General features: G+C 42.6%; 2 protein-coding genes and 1 long non-coding RNA gene across 3 annotated transcripts; 2 read left to right on the top strand and 1 right to left on the bottom strand.

The window, feature by feature from the left end:
• The first annotated feature begins 905 nt into the window (after nucleotides 1-905).
• Nucleotides 906-2,967, top strand: LOC116519202. The gene is made up of 2 exons (XR_004256638.1): nucleotides 906-2,662; nucleotides 2,788-2,967. It is a non-coding gene; the product is annotated as an uncharacterized LOC116519202 (long non-coding RNA).
• A 48-nt stretch (nucleotides 2,968-3,015) lies between these two features.
• LOC116519347 (zinc finger protein 501-like) lies at nucleotides 3,016-5,026 on the top strand (the record flags this gene model as incomplete). The annotated part of the gene is made up of 2 exons (XM_032233190.1): nucleotides 3,016-3,747; nucleotides 3,790-5,026. Coding segments are annotated over 2 exons (1,524 nt in total), but the record flags the coding sequence as incomplete, so codon positions are not given.
• Nucleotides 5,027-14,205: 9,179 nt separating this feature from the next.
• Nucleotides 14,206-15,477, bottom strand: LOC116519199. Its single transcript, XM_032232962.1, has 2 exons — nucleotides 14,847-15,477; nucleotides 14,206-14,810 (listed from the first exon to the last, which is right to left on the bottom strand). Exons 1-2 carry the CDS (start codon nucleotides 15,402-15,404, stop codon nucleotides 14,295-14,297), a joined length of 1,074 nt encoding a protein of 357 aa, XP_032088853.1. The 5' UTR covers nucleotides 15,405-15,477; the 3' UTR covers nucleotides 14,206-14,294.
• Between the last annotated feature and the right edge of the window lie 6,079 nt (nucleotides 15,478-21,556).

Below are 21,556 nucleotides of genomic sequence, written 5' to 3'. Positions count from 1 at the left end.
CACATACTTAAGATTAGGAATGCCTAGCAAGGAATTTGGTCCAAAATTTCTAGGTCCATTCCCTATAGTGATGATAGTTAACCCATTTACAGTTCTGCTCAGTCTACCCAGAAGTCTAGGGAAATTTGGCCCGGAATTTCATTGTAGCTTGTTGAAACCAGTAAATGGGTCTAGCATAAGAGCATCCACCCAAGCTTTCTCTCCTCCTATAGTGCTAGAAGGGGAAACACCATCTGTAGTGCTAGAAGGGGAAACACAATCTGAGGTGGAAAAGATTGTAGACTCTAGGTTGAATAGGGGTCGCTTGCAGTATTTAGTGCAATGGAAGGGTTACCCTTTGTCTGAAGCCACTTGGGTGAAAAGTTGGAATTTAAAAGTGGAAAAGTTAGTAGAACAATTCCACAAGAAGTTTCCTGATAAGCCAAAGGGTCCCCTAGGAGTGGAAGTAGGTGGTTAAATTTTTATATGTTAACTTTTATGTTATTCTCTTTTCAGGAAATGTTTTTCTTCTGAGGAGAGACCGCCTGTCAGGCCTGCATTTATATTCCTTTTAGAATTTTGGCCTGCTACACTTTCTCTTACTTCATTATGCTGTTTCTTTAAGTATAGTCAATGGGAGGGCAGATTAGAAGGAGTAGGATTTTGGAATGTATTGTTTTTCATTCTTTGCTAGAAGCCAAGGTCATTCTTTGTCTCCACACCAGTACACCTGACCGGAAGAAGCTGGGTATGGACGCCAGGTGGAAGAAGGAGATTGGACCATGTGATGGACTGTGGGTGTGGGGACAAGATCATTAACTTTTAACTGGGTGGGATTCTGATGTAACTTCCAGAGTTGGAATCCCCACAGCACTATGCCAACATGCCTGCTTTATTAAATTGGAACTTTAAGCATAGTTTTGCCTTCAACTCTGATTTAATTCGACATGGTATTTGGAACGCTGACAGCCTTCTTTTCTTGTTCCATGGACGGAATTGCAAGCTATGACTGTCACTGTTAGACAAGGAGGGCATGAGGCATTTGGGTTGTGTTGCTTGGCCTCTGGCTTCTTTTGCAGCTGCAATTGGCTGCAAAAGCAACCAGCGTTTGCTAGAGGCAGAGGCCTGAGCGGCACCCGCCAATCAGCTGTTTTGTGAATGGAGCGGCTCAGCTGATCCGATTAAGGGGCCAAGAAGCCGTGAGGTGAACGGGGAAGGGAAGGGCTGCCCCCTATTCTGGCTGAAGTCACCCCTTCACTAAGACTTATTTTCGGGGGAGGGTTTATATTTTTGCCCACCTCGAAAATCTGGCATGGCCTTAGTTTCAGGACATGTCATATTTTCGGGAAACACGGTAGTAACTGTGGTTGTTCCTTTTGCAGTTGAAGGGCTGCCCTACCTCACAGAAGTGATTACTGGGGAAGCGGAGAAACCATGGTTGACCCCTACAAAGGGAAAGACACACCTGGGGGGAGAAGGGCCCTTTTGAAGGCTCCCCAGGTGTTTTCCCACCAGATGCGATTCCCGGGAAGGGAAGCCTCTATGGCTGCATTTGCATTGCCTGCTCAGCTTGGCTGGTGCCAGGTTAACTTTCCTTGCAGTCAGCCTGTGAATCCAGCTGTGAACCCTGTGGGGAATGGATACATGTATGACATTTACACAAGGACACGCTTTAATAAAAGCAGAAAATAACATAGAAGCCAATGAAGACTCCGCCAGCTCCTCCAAACACAGCATATTCCCATTTGTCTGGGAATGTCCTGAATGTCTATGGAGATTCTCTGTCATCCACGTCATGGTTGTCCCAAAGGTGATTTTTCAAGAGGCAGCTGAATGGGGTTGGACCTCCAAGGATTTGCAAAGGGGGCTTTGGGGGCTCAGGAGCTGCAGCGAGGACCGCCCCCCGAATTCCCCGCCCGCCGTGCCTAGGGAGAGACCCCGGGTGGGGGCGGCGAGAAAGGAGGAGAAGAGGGAACCCCCAAGATCAAAGGTAGCCCCCCCCTCGCCTCACCTCCGGGGGGAGCAAAGCAGCCCTCGGCACTGCGCAGGCGTCCTCTGGCTGGTTGAAGGAAGGCGGAAGCCGATTGGTCGATCTGGGTAGGACGGTGATTGGCAGGAGGACTCTTAGGGGCGGTTCCTTCAAAGGAACAAGAGGAAATTCTGCAGAAAAAAGGGCGTGAAGCCTCCACTTCCGGAAACGAAACGGGCAACGAGGCAGCTGCCTGAAACGGCGACAGAGCAGCCCGGATGATGCAGGTTTGGCGCAGGGGATGCTGGGAGTTGCAGTCTCGGAGGGTCTCTTCCCGTGAAAGGAAGTCTGGGAGTCCGAGGACTAGTCTGACGGAGGGGCGGACGGAGAAGGACCGTGACAGGCGGAGGGGGGACAAAGGGAGGGGGCAAAAGAGGCATCTCCAAAATTAAAGGGAGACCTCCGCCTCACCTCCGGACGGAAAGAAAGCAATCCTCGGCACTCCGCAGGCGCCCTCTGGCTTGAATGAAAACGTAAGCCGCTTGGTCTCTCTGGAGAGGCCAGCGATTGGTAGGAGGACTCTTAGGGGCGGTTCCCCCAAAGGAACAGGCGGAACTTCTGCAAAAAAAACGGCGTGAAGCCTCCATTTCCGGAAAAGAAAAGGGCAACGAGGGAGCTGCCTGAAACGCCGACAGAGGAGCCCGGATGATGCAGGTTTGGCGCAGGGGATGCTGGGAGTTGCAGTCCGAAAGTTTCGGAGGCTTCGGCCTGGGCCTCTCCTGACGGGAAGCGGGCGGAACTGTGACCCGCCTCTTTCTCTCTCCCCGCCCACCATGCAGGAGGACGAATGTGCAGGGGGACCCCGGGAAAGGCGGCTGCCTGGAGGGCGATGCGGGGTCCAGGAAACGGGAGGTGACTCCGAGACGGTCCTGGAGGGCGGAGGGTCCTTCCGAAGATCCCGGAATCCCCAAAGGACCCAGGAGGAAGAAGAGAAATATCAGTGCCCGGAATGTGAAAAATCCTTCAAAAGAAATGACCATCTTGAGAACCATCTAAAAATCCACTGATTTGGAAACCCACATAAATGCTTTGAGTGTGGAAAGAGCTTCAATTATAGAGCAGAACTTAGGCAACATGCAAGAATTCACACAGGAGAAAAACCTCATAAATGCCTGGAGAGCTTCAGTCATAGCAGCAGCCTTTATTTACATCAAAGGATCCACACAGGACAAAAACCTCATAAATGCCTGGAGTGCGGAAAGAGCTTCAATCAGAGATCAAAACTTACCCAACATGCAAGAAGGCACACCGGAGAGAAACCATTTCAATGCATGGAGTGTGGAAAGAGCTTCAGTCAGAAGAGCCACCTTTATACACATCAAAGGATCCACACAGGAGAAAAACCTCATACATGTCTGGAGTGTGGAAAAAGCTTCAGTGTGAGGAGCAGCCTTTATCAACATCAAAGGATCCACACAGGAGAAAAACCTCATATATGTCTGGAGTGTGGAAAGAGCTTCAGTGTGAGGGGCAACCTTTATCGACATCAAAGGATCCACACAGGAGAAAAACCTCATGAATGCCTGGAATGTGGAAAGAGCTTCATTCAGAGGAGCAGCCTTTATACACATCAGAGGATCCACACAGAAGAAAAACCTCATAAATGCCTGGAGTGTGGAAAGAGCTTCACTCAGAGAGGAGAGCTTATGCAACATGCAAGAATCCACACGGGAGAGAAACCATTTAATTGCCCAGAGTGTGGAAAGAGCTTCAGTCAGTTGGGAAACCTTTATATACATCAAAGGATCCACACAGGAGAAAAACCTCATACATGTCTGGAGTGTGGAAAGAGCTTCAGTAATTTGGGAAACCTTTATAGACATCAAAGGATTCATTGGGGAGAGAAAGGGAAGAAATGCCTGGAGGGCGGAGGGTCCTTCATAAGACCCTGGAAGCCCCAAAGGATCCAGGAGGGAGGAAGGAAATATCAGTGTCTGGAATGTGAAAAATACTTCAAGACAAAATACCATCTTCAAAGGCATCTATGGGTCCATTCAGGAGAAAAACCTCATAATTGCCTGGAGTGTGGAAAGAGCTTCAGTCAGAGGAGCAGCCTTTATAGACATCAAATGATCCACACAGGAGAAAAACCTCATAAATGCCTGGCGTGTGGAAAGAGCTTCAGTCTGAGGAACAGCCTTTATAGACATCAAAGGAGCCACACAGGAGAAAAACCTCATAAATGCCTGGAGTGTGGAAAGAGCTTCAGTCACAGGAGCAACCTTTATACACATCAAAGAATCCACACAGGAGAAAAACCTCATAAATGCCTGGAATGTGGAAAGAGTTTCAGTCAGAGGAGCCACCTTTATCAACATCAAAGGATCCACACAGGAGAAAAACCTCATAAATGCCTGGAGTGTGGAAAGAGCTTCAGTGAGAGGAGCACGCTTTATCAACATCAAAGGATCCACACAGGAGAAAAACCTCATATATGCCTGGAGTGTGGAAAGCGCTTCAGTCAGAGGGGCACCCTTTATAAACATCAAAAGATTCACCCAGGAGTGACGCCTCATAAAATCCTGAAGTGTGGAAAGAGTTTCTTGGAGAGCGGAAGTCATTATAATCATTAAAGAATCCACATGGGAGAATAAGTCAGTCCCCAACTTACACCAATTCATTTAGTGACTGTTCAAAGTTACAATAGCTCTGAAGAGAGTGGCTTTTGGCTTTTTTTCACACTGACATCACTTGATCAAAATTCAGATGCTTCAGAGCTATCCCTTAATTCACATCAAAGAATCCACAGAGGAGAAAAAACATAGAAACCGCTTGAGGGAAGAGCGTTTCTTTTGATATCAAAGGATTCACACTAAAAAAAACCTATACATTTGCCTGAGTGTGGAAAGACCTTCAGTCATGATACATGTCTGAGTAATTGAGAGTAGAGTAGAATTCTTTATTGGCCAAGTGTGATTGGACACACAAGGAATCCGTCTTCGGTGCATAAATTCATTGTACATAAAAGCTATGAGATAATCATGATCATAGTAATAAAACTACAGATCAAATTAAATATTTTATTTGGTCACATGTAATTTGATATGCAAGGAATATGTCTCCAGTGCAGAAGCTCTGGGTGTACATGCACAGCAACACCATAACAACAATAATTGGAAGGGATCTTGGAGGTCTTGTGTTCTAATCTTTTGGCCCTATACAAGTGATGGCTAACCTTTTTCTAAAGGTGTGACAAAATGGTGTATGCCCACTCACCTATACATGCGCGCACAACCTCCATGCGGGGAGGGATTTTTTCCCATCAACAGCCTCTGAAGCTTTCCTGAATCCTGGGGAGGTGGCCGGGGGAGGTTTTTAAGAAGACACTTGACAGTCACTTGCCTGAGATGGTCTGGGCTCTCCTGTTTGAACAGGGGGCTGGGATAGAAGACCTCCAAGGTCCCTTCTAGTTCTTTCTGAAATTTTCTTTGCTCCAGAAGGTGGTCCAAGAAACAATGGTTTAAATTAAACAGATTTTTATAGACTTTGGGGAGGCTCTAGAGGCCTTGTACTAGCCTGGGTGTTAATCTGTCAGTAGTTCAGAAATGTTGGATTCCCAACTGGGCAGCTGTGGACGAGATGCTTGCCTGATCTCCGTCCAAGGGCTGCAGTTGAGGGCTGCTCTGACACGGGGTCCAGTCCTCCCTCTGCCCGGCCTAAAGCCGGTGCTGCTGTGCCCGGAATTGTAGGCTGTCTGCCCCAAAAGGAGATCAACACAATCGTCCAGCCATTAGTTCAATCCAGTTCACAATTTGAGGAGAAAAATTATCTTCCTGTCTTTAAACTCTGCACCCTCTAACAATACTTTGGGGTTCAGAAAAAGGTGTCTGTACCTAAGCAGAAATAATGGAGGAAGCTCACCTGGGATGATGGAACAAAACACAGAAACAGCATGGCAGCACAAAGGGAATGCGATGGGTAGTTCATCCAGAGCTACTTTAATGAGTGGAGCTTCCCTTAACAAAGGCAGTCTACATCAAAAAGTATGCCTTTTGTGCAAAAATCAGAGAAATGGGCAGTTTTAGTTATCGGTTTGGTCTCTTACTAAAGACATTTGCCTAGCATTGGTGTATGTAGAAAAGGTGGAGCAGGTGAGCTTTGGAATTCTGATGGCTTTATGACCTCATCCATGCAGGCTAAGCCAGTTGTTAGAGTGAAGATGCCCTCCAAGTGGTAAGTTAGTCTTCAGAAGGACTCCTGAAGTCTTGGAAATCGTTCCTTTATTTGCAGCCAATTTATCAGAGTTGTATTGCAAGGAGGAAAATGCCCATTTGGCACCTTATTAGAGGGAGACAGGGTGAAAATGAGAAGACCAGCTCTTTTTCTGTTGCTTTTCATTTCTGATGCTTTTAAATCAACTCTTCCTCTCCAAACTCAGGCACCAAGTTTACTATAGAACTTGTGCGAGAGTGAGCTTGCATTGGGAATACAAGCATTCTCACAATCCGATGGACCACTTCACGAATTCTAATTCCTAGGCTGCTTTGGCAATGAGACATGCACACACTGCAGACTGGGTGAAAATGGCGTCTTCTGGCTAAGCCAGAACACTTTTTATTAGGAAAGTTCAAAGAAAGCTAGTCAGCAGTTTATTACAAACAAAGGATTTCACAGTATGTTACAAATCACTTCTTGATTATACATTCCGGCAGAAAGGCAGGGAGGAGGGACAAAAGGTACTCTTTGATAAGGGGAAATGAGGAGGTATGGAATTGTAAATCACATCCTGATAAGGAGAGCAGGAAGGAGGAACAAACGGTCTTAGAATTGTAAATCACAGAGAGCTACATTAGGCATATGGAAATGACTTGATTTGTTACACGAGGCGGCAAAAGGATGCAAGGCTAATTCTGTGTGTTTATATCTCAGATAATAGAGGCCTCTCATCTCTGTGTGTATCCGTGTATAGACACCCGAAATGAATTCGGCTTCCTTATCTAAACTTTCCCAGGACTGTTCTTTCCATATGGCTTTTGGCAAATGTTCACTGGGATACTTTTGATCCAGATAGATATTGATCCAGATATTCTATCCTATCCTATTGATCCCAGCTAATTTCACCCAGCCAATTATGGGATAATTTCCCACATCTCCTCCTTTTTTTTTTTTTTTTTTAAATGGAAGCAATTGCCATGGGTTGTTTCTTTCTCTCAAATCCCCCTTCCATTGGGAATCCAGGGATTATTAATTCTGATGTGTTGACACTTATTAATAATGCGTGATGCTTCTGGATAGCAGCGTCCGCAATACTCTGCATAGTGGATCTCAATAATGGTATTATGCATGGCAACATAGTTAATCCCAAAAATATCATCCCAATAAAAAATAAACCTTGCTTCCAATTGTTAAAAATACCTCCAAGCCAACCGTCAGTGTCCAATATGCCTTTCCAAGTTTGTACAGGAACATGTGCAGTTTGTATCATAGTTCGAGTTATTTTTTCTATCACAATTCCAGAATCATCAATTTGTATACAACAATTACTAAGATTAAATTTACCACACACTCCGCCTTCGGCAGCGAGCAAATAGTCTAAGGCTAAACGATTTTGCATAATATAAGTTCTTGACAATACACTTTCTTTTGCAAGCTTAGTTAATGCCAATGCAGTTTCATTTGTAATTATTTCTAATACAGCTTGTAATCTAATAATGCGATTTATCATGTATATGGGCGTTCTATATCCCCATGATCCGTCTTGTGCCCACGTCGCAGGATCATAGTATGCAATAATTCTCTCAGGGGGCCACTCATCATCCTTCCAGTTACCTATTTTTATCCCTTTAGCAAGATCTATTGTACGTTTACGTCTTTCAAGAGTATCATATACAGGGACTCCCAGTTTTTGTTTTTTCTCTATAGGCATTAGGAAGAATGAAGGCTGAATCGCCCCTAAGATGCATGACCCATACCAACCCGTGGGTAACATATTATAGGCAAAATTACCACATATCCAATATAACCCATCAGGTGAATTCCACACAATAGTATCATTTTCAGGGTCTGAAAGTCCTCGTAACTTAGTTACTTCCAGCAGTGAGTTTTCAGGTTTGGTCATATTAGTTTGTGAAACCCAAGTGTTATTTTCCCACTCATTAGAACATTTTAAAAATCCCATAGGTTTATTTCTTTTAGTCTGATTATTTTTATTTCTGGTATAACATATGTGACCTATTATATGAGAGGTAACTTGCCAGGTTTCATTGAAGTTGTTATTAAAGGTGAAGTTCCCTTTCCATTGAGCTATTTCAGTATAATTTGCTTCTTGTACATGCCATGGCCAGCGATCTCCCATAGTGGTTCCTCCACATACAAAACAATTTTTTAACATAAGTTCTGTAGCAACTTCTTGAGCCAAATTAATAAACATATTTTTTGCTTTTGGAGGTGTAGGTAGATCGTTGAGTTTAGCAATCTCCTGCTCATAGCTCCAAAAAAACTTTACAGGTTGATTTGTCAATTTTGTTGCTTCAGTCTTTACAATGATGTATCCATAAGGATCCTTTCCTGCTTTATCTATACCAATACCATAATGATAGTATCGGGTGCCTAAAGTACCTGCTACCTGTGCAGTAAGGCAGAGTGGTGTGCAGTGATGGGATTGACAATCAGTAGTGACTGGAGTAATAGAAAGATCGAAATTGTTAGGTCCATAGCCACTTGTATACCAATATACACTCGGTTGGGTATAGCCTCCATGTGCTGAAAGTGTCGAGCGAGTAAATAAATATCTATGGTTTTGGATATATGATTGTTCCCACGACTGTCCTCCACAAGTTACCCCCGCGGATCCTGTTCCTTGCCCTATGGCAATTGCTAAACATGTATCAAAACAAACAGTAATGGGTGCCATTCCCTTTGAAACATTATGGGCTATGTACCCTGATAATCTTTGTGCTGTAAGAAATTGATGTTTTAAACTAGTTGATCCTCCTTTATAGCCATAAACATAGATGCTACTTGTTATAGGTCCTACCGCTTTCGGTTCATAACATTGTATTCCATTTGGTGTATAACATTGATTGTATTGTGTATTGTTATGTGTGCATGGTGGTATTAAAGTTCCATTGCATTCAGGTTTCATAGTATAATATATTAAGGTCATGGAAATTTTGTGCCTTGTTTGGTTTTTTGTAAACAGGCTGTGCAAATGTCCTCTTTTATCTCTCTTTTTGTTAGGTGGTGAAAGCTGTCTCCTCCTATCTCTTGTTGATAACTCAATAGTGTTAAGAACCACTCACTAACTGGGGGAAATTTTATACTTGCTCTTGAGGTTACTTCTGTTTTTATCATTTTATTAGGTAACCCTTTTTGGTATTGTGTGCATTGATACCAACCTATAGAATTCTCTGTAATTCTTATTCTAATATGTGAAGAGCAGCCATTCTCTTTCGGGTGTGAAATACCTCTCACATTTTGGATTGCCTTTTTGAATTTTGCAGGCAAAAATTGCCATGTAATTAAACATGCTGCAGCTGGATTTTTCAAATAACAAGTTAAGGTAACTTGTGTATTGGCTTCTCTGTATGTATTGTGAGGGTAGATGCATATCCCTTGAGAATTGCAGTTTTCCCCATTGGAGTATGGAATGATCGCTCTTTTTGAGCGGTTGTGTGTGAAAGGAATTTCTTGAATATCCTCCACTATTCCCTTCTTATTTTTGCGTTCATATTCACATGCCCCCCATATGATTAAAAGCACAATTCCCACTCCCAACATCATTAGCAAAAGGTGTAACAGAAAATGCTTACAAGACATCGGAAGAGCCCAAAGATCCCAAAATCCCATTTCCTGTCCAGGCGAAGGTCCTCTGAAAAATGGGCATCGGGGCTGATGTACTCTGGGAACGTATGACCGGCCAACGACCTGTTCCGGACGGATTTTCATCTTGAGTACTAAATATCAAAAGAGGGGTCAATAGATCTTACGTGATAATCGTTAGAAAAAGGATTATCGAGAGCTTGTTGTACTGTGGGTGTAATACGAAGTTCAGTAGTGATACGGGAGGGATCGGTGTAGTTAAAATATTTTTGAAGATATTGTTCAATTATCACAATGTCACACGGGATCCTGCAGTCAATGCACAGCTCACAGGAATAACAGTGGCAGCAGCAACAGGCTTCGCAGGGGCACGGGCAGAACCAGCACATTGGTCGCAATAGAAACTTTAGTCGTCTGTTGTTTGAAACAAAAGGGATAGGCTTGCTTCGGGATCCTTTTTATCATCTGTCTTCACTGGTCTCTCATGAAACGGTCGTATGCATCTTCCAGGAACCCACAACACTCTGTCCGGGAGTTGCACAGCAGCGTATCCACGTCCCCAAGTAACGAGCTCCACTGGGCCCTTCCACTGAGGGTCTGGCAATTGTCTGTAATAAACAAGAGGGCGGGGAGAAACTACGCTATTCTGAAAATGTCTTTCCCCAGCTGTGGAAGCTATGGGTGAGCCTGTAAGATTCAAAAAATTCTGTGTGTATAAGGCTTTGCTTAAACGGTTTTGGATTTCAGGCAGCCCTATCTTAAAGGGGCCTTGCTGTTTATCAAGCATCATTTTTAGTGTTAAATTTGCTCTTTCCACAATTCCTTGTCCTTGGGAATTGTATGGGATGCCAAATTTATGGACAATTTTCCATTGATCACAAAAGGTAGCGAATGCAGCGCTACTGTATGCGGGTCCATTATCTGTTTTAATCTCTAGGGGGCTTCCTAAGACTGAAAAAGAGCGCATACAATGGTTGATCACTTGTTTGGTTGTTTCCCCCCGCTGTGGACTCGCAAAAATAAAACCTGAAAAGGTATCCACTGTGACATGAATATGTTTCCAGGGTGTAAAAGAAGAATATTGTGTGATATCCATTTGCCATATCTCACAACGTTTAATTCCTCGGGGGTTAACTCCCATAGGAATTGCGTTACCTTGCCTGCTACAGGTTGAGCACTGTTGGATGATCGCTGTAGCCTCAGTTTTTGAAATTCCAAACATCTTCACTAAGGCTTTTGCATTTTGATGAAAATACTCATGGCTTTCCCATGGAGTTGCAAATCCAACAAAACTTTCCCTAGCTGCTTTGTCTGCATAATCATTCCCCTCTGTTAGCATTCCAGGGAGTGACTGGTGACTCCTAATATGAGCCACAAAATATTGAAATTTTCTATCCATTATCAATTGCTGTAACTGTAAAAACATATCTAACAATTGCTTATCTAGGGCTGGTGAAAGATAGGCATCAAACAAGTTATTAATCACTTGGTAAACATACAATGAATCCACAATTAAATTAAATGCTTGATCTTTTAATTTTTCAAATGCTAATATGGATGCAGCCAACTCAGAACGCTGTGCTGAACTCTGAGGGTGCGTGTGGTAAGTTATCCACTGTCCTGAGATTTGATACACACATGCACCCCTGTTCTTAGTTCCGTCAGCAAAAACTGTAACTGCATTTTTAATTGGCAGTTTACTTTGTAAGGAAGTCAATTGTAAGTGTTGTAGATTCAGTAACAAAAACCTATAATCTGTGGGATAGTGGTATTTAATTGTCCCCAAATAGTCACTTAAGGCCAATTGAAGTGCATCTGAGATTTGAAAATATTTTTCCCACCAAGGTAGCGGATATGGGATATAAATGGTTTCTGGATCCGTTCCAAGTGTAGCTCGAGCTCTCTCTCTTAGCTTTATAATTATTTGGGATAACAATAGAGGTTTTGTTGAAACTGTTCTCCCCGGGCTGTTTGCTAAGTGTATCCATTCAATCACTAACACTTTGTTCTGCTGTGTTTGCAACAAACACCCTGTAGGCAAGTTTTTGGTATTGAAAATAGCAGCTGAGATAGGAACGTGTGAAACCATCCTGTCCACCCATTTCTTTGCTAAGGCTGCCTCAATAACCTGAATACACTCTTTTTCTTTGTCCCCTATGGTTAGTATAGCAGCAGGCTCCTTTCCTCCTGCCAGCAATGCAAATAAGGGTTGTAATTGACTCGTAGTTAATCCCATGTAGGGAAGTGCCCAGTTAATTGAACCCAAATATTGTTGTAACTGCACCAAACTACATTTATCCATCTCAGGTAGTTTTGGAATTACTGGTGAGGCATGAGAGGTCATGATTCTATGTCCCAAATATAAATATGGTGGCATAGTTTGAATTTTTTCTGAAGCAATTTTAAATCCTTTATCATTAAATCCTTGTATGATCTCTGTTAAAATCTGTGGATATGCACTTTGTGCATCCTTATCTATTGCTAGCAAGATATCATCCATGTAGTGGTAGAATAGGATACCTTTATACTTGGCTCTAAAATGTTTTAAAATTTTATTAATGTAATATTGACAAAGCGTTGGACTATTTAGCATTCCCTGGGGTAAAACTTTCCACTGATACCTTACTGTTGGCTCACTATAATTTAGTACAGGAATTGTAAATGCAAATAATACTCTGTCCTTTTTATGTAAAGGTATTGAAAAGAAGGCATCTTTTAAATCAATGACTGTTAAAGCATAATTTTGAGGAATTACGTTAGGGTTGGGTAACCCGCACTGCAGGGGCCCCATGGGACAAATTACTTCATTTATCTTTCTTAAATCTTGAAGCATTCTCCACTTCCCTGATTTTTTCTTAATTAAAAATACAGGAGTATTATAAGGGCTATTTGACAATTCTATTTTTTTATCTAATAACAACTGTTGTACAATTTCTTTTAAGGCTTCTAACTTAATAATGGGGAGAGGCCACTGTTCTATCCAAATCGGGTCATTGTTTTTTAATGTTAGTTTCATTAAAGGGTCCATTTCATTTATTCTTAATACAAAACATTCATTACCATCAGTTCAAAGAGCTATATGTAAGCCAATGAGCTCTATTTTCTTACTGTCTCTCTCCCTCTAGGTCTGAAAGCAGTTACATACACACGCTTCTCTGTCTCCCCCCCTCTCCTGTTTCCTTCCAAGGAAAGGCTCAGGGGGAAAAAAGGGGGGGGGAATGGCTGGGCTAACCTCTCACAAACTCTCCTTTGTTCTCACTCTGCCTTCTCTCAACAAGCTTCTCTCTCCCCCCCTTCTCCTGTTTCCCTCCAAGGAATGACTCAGGGGGAAAGGGGGGGGTGGAACTCACGCACGCAATCACTTTAAGTTAGCCCAGGGCTGAACAATTCTACAAACGGCTATCCTGCTCTTTAAAACATGCTTTCTCTCAACAAATTTGGAAATGATATCACAAGAGTATACACACATCCCATTAAACAACTTTTGCAACTTACTGTTTCTTTATATGAAAGAAATCAAGGTACGTGCATACCAACTTTTACCATTTAACATATATTAACACTGCAATCAAACTGCTTGTGTAAATTAACTTCACATGCAAAATCCTTAGTCATGCATTCTTCAAACAGCAAGGAATTTCAGAGAGCAGTTTAAATAACTACTCTTTTCATCCTCACGGCTTCAAGCCAAAACTCATTTACAAACTTCAAACATCAATTCAATTCAATTCTCCTTTTTCTCTTTACCTCTTATTCACTTTCTCTTTTCTCTCTTTTTTCACTCTTTCTTTACCTTACTCCAAAGTTAGGGTTGCCCCAAACTGAGACAACAAATCTCTCCCCCACAAATTAACATGCAGTTTTAAAATAACCGGTCGGATACGTGCCTTAATTACAGAACCCGGGATAGACACCTAAGAATTTTTTTAACAGACATTACATCAAAGTAATCAAGTCCAATTACCTAGGTCTTCCCATTCAGTCAGGCTTTACCTCATTACTTACTAAATTTCTTACTTTTCTTTTAAAAGACAACTATTACAGCTGCAACAATTTTCATCTGATGGTGGCCAGAAAGTCAGCAAATTTGTTACAAAATTGAACACTTTAAAATCCCTGTCTTTTGGATTGAAAACATCTTATCTACAATTACCTTGAGGGTGCACAAAAACTTAGGCACACATTCATACACGCACAAAAACATTTTTTCTCCATTCCAATTCAGATCTGACACGGGCTTTTGTAATTAGAGCTGCAAAGAGTGCAGGTTTCTGAGAAATGAAACATCTGTGAAAAAGTTTCAGGTGCTCAGGCAGAAGAATGTGCTTAAAGCAACAAAAGAAAAATTAGATGAGTCAGTAAGAAAGGGAGTAACAAGAACTCCTTGAGACAAGAAATGAAATAGAGGTAGCCGGAATCACCGGAAGAAATAGGAAGAGCCAGGCAGATTCACTTGCCAAGAGATTGAAATGAGAAGGAAAATAAAAGACAGCCTTTTGTGTGGGGCTGGCCGAATGCCCCAAAATTAATCTCCCGACTGTGAAACAGACAGAAGCGTAACGTTGAGAAGCTTCAAAGGCATACATACAAGGAAAAAGAAAGCCTTGGATTCAGAGTGAGAGTTTAGCAAAGAGGTTTCTGAATATAGCAGGGGGGTGTCTGTTCCCCCCATCACGGCTTGTTCATGAGTTTTTAAACATTCCGTGATGATCTGCCAAGTGGAAAGTATTTTTGCTACTGAGTACCATTCATTTGGCAATAAAACATAATTTTCAGACAAACTCTGCAATAAACCTTGCACATATGGAGACAAATCTTTTAAAACACTAGATGGCAAGGGAGTGAACACAGGGTTTTGTCCTGTAAAATCAACAGGAAAAGCAGCCATTAATTTTAGGTCCTTCAGTTTCACGTCCTCCCCACTTCTCTTTTTTTGCATTCCTGCAGTGAGGGGACCGAGTGAGTACTCAGTACTTCTTAAAACTGGATAAATATTAGATTTTTCTTCCTGAGGAGCCTGTTGTTTGATCTCCTCTTTTATCTTTTCTACAATTTCTGATGTGATTTCCTCTTTTACTTTTTCTACAATCTCTGTTGTTACTTCTTCATATTTAGGAGGGATATCAGATTTTTCTGGGGTGTTGGATTTTTCTTCTTGAGGAGTTTGCTTTAAAATCTCCTCTTTGCTTTCCCTTTTCTCTTCCCCTACAGCCTTTGTTGTTATTTCCTCATACTTGGGAGGGGCAGTGGGTTTTAGAGATGTTAATTCATCTGCCTGCTTTTTGGAAAGCGTGAATGTGTCTCCGTGATGAAGACAAAGAGCAGTTAAAACAGCTTTACAGCTGATTAATATAGGTGTCGGTGCTCTAGGCTCCTCGTGTAAATAGGAGCCTATTTTCTCCCACGTGTCTATATTAAGAGAACCAAATGTTGGGTAACATGGACAGTATTGCCAAATGTATCTCATTAATTCTCTAACTTCTTTTTTTGTGGGAAGTTCACTTTTATCCTTTAATATAGTTTTATGAGCTCCAATTATTTGTCCAATCTCCTTAAGGTGAGCCTTCTGCTCTCTGGACAGGGGTCCTGTATCCTTAAGACGGGCCTCCCGCCCCTTAGACAAATCTTTTCCCATACTTACGTAAGGTGCGCTGGGTAAGAGATGGGAATATTGGGCACGCTGAAAGTCCGTTCGACCTGTCCGGGCTTTCCTGCGTCGCACCTCGACTGATTCCTGGCGTTGTAAAATGGATCACGTCGGGGTCACCACTTGCGAGAGTGAGCTTGCATTGGGAATACAAGCATTCTCACAATCCGATGGACCACTTCACGAATTCTAATTCCTAGGCTGCTTTGGCAATGAGACATGCACACACTGCAGACTGGGTGAAAATGGCGTCTTCTGGCTAAGCCAGAACACTTTTTATTAGGAAAGTTCAAAGAAAGCTAGTCAGCAGTTTATTACAAACAAAGGATTTCACAGTATGTTACAAATCACTTCTTGATTATACATTCCGGCAGAAAGGCAGGGAGGAGGGACAAAAGGTACTCTTTGATAAGGGGAAATGAGGAGGTATGGAATTGTAAATCACATCCTGATAAGGAGAGCAGGAAGGAGGAACAAACGGTCTTAGAATTGTAAATCACAGAGAGCTACATTAGGCATATGGAAATGACTTGATTTGTTACACGAGGCGGCAAAAGGATGCAAGGCTAATTCTGTGTGTTTATATCTCAGATAATAGAGGCCTCTCATCTCTGTGTGTATCCGTGTATAGACACCCGAAATGAATTCGGCTTCCTTATCTAAACTTTCCCAGGACTGTTCTTTCCATATGGCTTTTGGCAAATGTTCACTGGGATACTTTTGATCCAGATAGATATTGATCCAGATATTCTATCCTATCCTATTGATCCCAGCTAATTTCACCCAGCCAATTATGGGATAATTTCCCACAAACTTGATTACCTGAATGAGAGAGTTTGAGAGAAGCAACAACAGAAGACATTGATTCTAGATAACATTCCACAAGGGACAAATGTATGGGCTACATTAGTCTTTCCCAGCTGGGTTGGGGGTTTTCTTGAAAGTTGCAGATGGATTCAAATACACTCAGAATACTCTGTTTTGTAGTTCCTGAAAAAGCAAGTTCTCACATACAGAATAAAGAGCCTTAGTCAAGAAGAAAGACATGCAAAAAACAGGAGAGGCTGCCTGTTAATGTGCCATTTTAAATTAGTGAAGCCTAAAATGGGAGGCGAACCACAGAGTTTAACTTGCTGTGAATTAACTTGCTTTCTTAGGCTTTGCCTCATTGGGGGGATGCTGGTTGTATAGGACATCTGTGAGCTAATGTTCAATGTTTTTTTAGAGGAACCACTGTACCCAGGGCAGAATACTAATAATTACAGAGGGCAAAAGGGGAAAAATTCTTTATATCTAAAATTATTTATATTCCTGGATCCTTGTGTTTGGGAGAGCTTTTGCTGTGATGGGGAACACTGAGAGGAAGCAACAGTAAAGTGAACCAATAGTAACCTGTTCTGACCCCCCCTCTTCGCTCATTCACAAATGACAGTCACATAGAACTTCAAAGGAAATAACTATCAGTCGTGGCTCAAGCTGGCTGCGAGCCCAAAAATAAACGTAGATAAAGTCTCTGGCAAAAAGGTACAGAGCAAAAGCAAAAACAAAAAGGTCTTACAGCAAAACCAGGTTTACAGAAAGAAAGCAAATCACTTATCCAAGTGCCTCTCACGAACAACAAACCACGACCGATGAACCACGAACGTTGACTTCTGCAACAAAGGCGTGGCACCATCCATCTTTTATCTGCAGAAGACGACCCTAACGAGCTCATTATTCCTGCATCCCGACTCAACTCTGAGCAAACTTCTGCTGAGTCACAACAGTAACCATTGTTATTGCTTTTGCAGTTGAAGGGCTACCCTACCTCGCAGAGGTGATTACCAGGGAAATGGAGAAACCATGATTGTCTCCCACAATGGAGCCCAGGAAGAGGGGGGGAGAAGGGCCATTTTGACGACTGCTCAGGTGTTTTTCCAGCAGATGCGACCCCCGGGAAGGGAAGGCCTCACGGCTGCATTTTCATAGCCTGCTCAGCTTGGCTGGTTTTAATCCAGGTTAACTTTCCTTGCAGTCAGCCTGTAAACCCAGGCAGGGCTCAGGATATGCAAAGCCAGGAGTGGGAAGCGTGTTGCGTGAATGGGGCCTCTGGTCCCACCGAGTCCGCTTTGAGGTCCTCTATGAATTTCTTTAAATGCCATAATCTATATGATTATGTGAAACAGAAAAAGTGTAAACATTTGGACAATGAGTTAGATTATGCTCTGCTCTGGAACCCGGACCTTTGGCCATCAGAACGTATTCTGATGGTGAAGCCCGGAGAGCAGGAAGAAGAGGAAGAAACCCCAAAAAGGGATTTGTTGAAAAATATTCCTCCTCCGTATAATCCAGTTCATATCCAAAATCCTCCACACCCGGCTAATGCAGTAACTCCCCCATTATATCCTGGAATGCAGGGAGGGATAAGCCAATTTACCCCAGGGCAGTGGCCTGGTTCTCCGATGCCCGTATTAAGTCCACAGGGAGGGGAGAACCCAGTTTGGACTCCTAATTGCAACACACCCCCCATCCCGTCCTTAATGCCATACTCTCCGGGGGTTGATGAGAAAACAGGATGTTCAAAGGACAAATTGGATGGTGCAAGGAAGAATTTAATAAACCAATTGGGTGAAGAGGAACAGGTTAAGCAATTTCCTCTAAGAGAGACCCCGAATGGAGTAAATGCCCAAGGGGCCCCAATTATAACATATGTACACGAACCGCTAAGGGCAACGGAGGTTCGGGCATTTAAAAAGGAAATGAAAAACTTCATTGAGGATCCATTAACAGCTAGCGATCAATTGGATTCCCTATTAGGACCTAACATATATACTTGGGAAGAAATACAAAATATAATGGGTATTTTGTTTAGCCCCGAAGAGAGAAATTTAATCAGAGTAGCCGCCATGGCAGTGTGGGAAAGAGAAAACCCTGTGGTGGCGGGAGGGAATCAAGATAGAGGAGATACTAAATATCCCCTGGTAAAGCCAAATTGGAATAATAATGAAGCAGAGGGGAGAAGAAACATGCAAGATTTAAGATCAATAATTATAAAGGGGATGAGGGAAGCAATACCAAGAACTCAGAACATGGCTAAAGCCATGGATATAGAGCAGGGAAAGGAAGAAGCACCAGCTACATTTTTGCAACGTCTCAAGGACGGAATGCGAAAGTATGCGGGGGCGGATCCTGACGATGCCCTAAATGTACAGATAGTTAAAATTCAATTTGTAACTAAAGCATGGCCAGATATTGCAAGGAAATTACAAAAGAGAGAGAATTGGGCTACAGAATCTTTAGAAGTTTTGTTAAAGGAAGCGCAGAAAATATATGTGAATAGGGAAGAGGAAAAAGTGAAAAGGGACGGACAGAGGACAAGTCGAATGATGGCTATAGCAGTAAGGGGGGCTATGCAAACACAGCCCGAGCAAGGAAGGGGGCGGGGCTGGGTGCCACACGGACAAGGGAGAGACGATACCGGACTTAGAGGGAAGCTCGGAATGAGAGGCAGAGGCGGAGTTAACCGAGGAATGATGAGAAGGGGAACAATGGGAGAAAGAGGAACTTGCTTCCATTGTGGCAAGACAGGACATTTTAAGAGAGAATGTCCCACTCTGGCCGGGGAGGAGCAAATTAACCGATTGATGGAGGAAGATGAAGACATATATTAGGGAAGTCAGGGGCCCTTCATTAGGAGTTCCCGCCGGGAGCCCTTGATAAATTTGGAGGTGGGAACCCAGGAATATACCTTCTTAGTGGACACTGGAGCATCTCGCACCTCTATGTGTGTGATGCCAAAGGAGGGAAAAATTGATGATCAAGCAAAAATAAAAGTTAGTGGGGTAAAGGGGGAAGCTTTTAATGTAAAGCAGTTAGAACCAGTGAAAATAAGATATGGGAAAAATGAGATCCGGACTCTAAAATTATTGTATGTGCCTGAAGCAGGAATTAACATCATGGGAAGAGACCTGATGTCTGCCTTGGGAATTACAATAAGCTTTGACAAAAGTGAAACAGTTTATGTTCTAACAGAAGATAAAGAACAAAAGATCGACCCTTTAGTGTGGGTGCAACCGGGAAATAGGGGCGGGTTAGAGATAGAGCCTCTAAAGATAAAATTGAAACCCAATAGTGAGGTAGTAAGCCAAAGACAGTATAATATTCCGATGGAAGGAAGAAAAGGTCTTCAACCAGTGATAGACCAACTAATAAACGACGGATTATTAGAAGGAACTATGTCACCTTACAATACCCCTATATTGCCTGTGAGAAAACCAGATGGTACTTACAGGATGGTGCAGGACCTGAGACTTTTAAATAAAATAGTAGAAACCAGACATCCGGTAGTCCCAAATCCCTATACTATCTTGAGCAAAATACCTGTAGAACACCGCTGGTTTAGTGTAATAGATTTAAAAGACGCTTTTTGGTCCTGTCCTTTAGACAAAGACAGTAGGGCTCTATTTGCATTCGAATGGGAGAACCCTTTCACTGGGAGGAAACAGCAGTATCAATGGACAGTGTTGCCTCAAGGGTTTACAGAATCTCCAAATTTGTTTGGACAAGTATTAGAACAGACCTTAGAAAAGTTTAAGTTACCAAAAGGAATAAACATGATCCAATATGTAGATGATCTTTTAGTGTCAGGCAAGAAGAAAATAGATACCGAGGAAGGAACAGTGGCTTGAATTTTTTGGCCCAACAGGGTTTGAGAGTAAGTAAAGGGAAACTTCAGTTTGTAGAACCCGAAGTGAAATATTTGGGACATTTAATTAGTCAGGGCTCAAGAAAGATCAGTGCTGAAAGAATTCAAGGGATTATAGAACAACCAAGGCCCAAAACGCAAAAAGAGTTGAGAAAGTTTTTAGGATTAATTGGATATTGTAGGTTATGGATAGAAGATTATGCCAAATGGACCAAAGGATTATATGAACAGTTAACTCAAACAAAACCATTTAAAATTGGGTGGACCAAGGAGTTGGATGAGGACTTTCAGAGACTTAAGCACTTGTTAGTCAGTGCCCCAGTCTTAAGTCTTCCCAATTTAGAGAAACCATTTCACCTTTTTGCGTCAGTGGAAGGAGGGACAGCCCTGGGGATTTTGACACAAAGTTGGGCAGGGCAAAAGAAACCAGTAGCATATCTGTCCGAAAACCTTGACCCTGTAGCTCAAGGATGGCCCACATGTATTCAAGCCATAGCAGCAGTAGCGTTATTAGTAAAGAAGAGTGAGAAAATCACAATGGGAGGGGCGCTAATTGTAAGCAGCCCACATCAAGTGAGAACATTGTTGAAACAAAAAGCTGGGAGGTGGTTGACTGATTCAAGGTTGCTAAAATATGAGGGGATGTTACTGGATCATGCTGACTTAGTCCTGACAACTGACTCAGCATTGAATCCAGCCCAATTCCTCAATAAAACCAGTTCATCTGAAAGTGAAGAAATTGAACACTGGTGTAGTGAAATAGTAGATTTAGAAACAAAAATCAGGCCAGATTTACAGGATACCCCTTTGGAAAAAGGAGAAAGATGGTACATTGATGGTTCTTCGCAAGTGGTATAAGGGAAAAGACAAAATGGATACGCTATAATCCAGGAGGGCACATGGGCTCTTCTAGAAGGGGGGAGATTGCCAAACCATTGGTCTGCACAGGCAGCCGAATTGTATGCCTTGAAAAGAGCTCTCATATTGGGGGAAAAATCAAATTTAACGATTTACACCGACTCTAAATATGCGTTTGGAGTGGTGCAGACCTTTGGGAAGATTTGGAGGGAAAGGGGATATGTGACAAGTCAGGGAAAGGACCTGATCCACCAGCAATTAATCGAGAAGGTGTTATCAGCCCTTGCCCTGCCCCATAGAATTGCTGTAGTGCATTTGAGAGCACACCAAAAGGGAGATGAGGTTGAGAAGAAGGGAAACAGGTTGGCAGACCAGGAAGCTAAAGAAGCTGGTATGAATGAAGTTATTGAACAAATTAAAATTATGATTCCCCATGTATTTGAAATGAAGGAGATACCAATTTTTAATGAGAAAGAGGAAAACAAAATTAAACAGATGGGGGGAACGAAAGATGAAGATGGGAAATGGTGGTTACCAGATGGGAGACAAATTCTCAATTACCCCCTCATGAGACAAATCTTTGAAAGACTACACGAGG

This window comes from Thamnophis elegans, chromosome 16, assembly GCF_009769535.1.
Source record: "Thamnophis elegans isolate rThaEle1 chromosome 16, rThaEle1.pri, whole genome shotgun sequence".
Lineage (NCBI taxonomy): Eukaryota > Metazoa > Chordata > Lepidosauria > Squamata > Colubridae > Thamnophis > Thamnophis elegans.
Note: the sequence above shows the minus strand (reverse complement) of the source record. Positions and strands in the feature narration are given on the sequence as shown.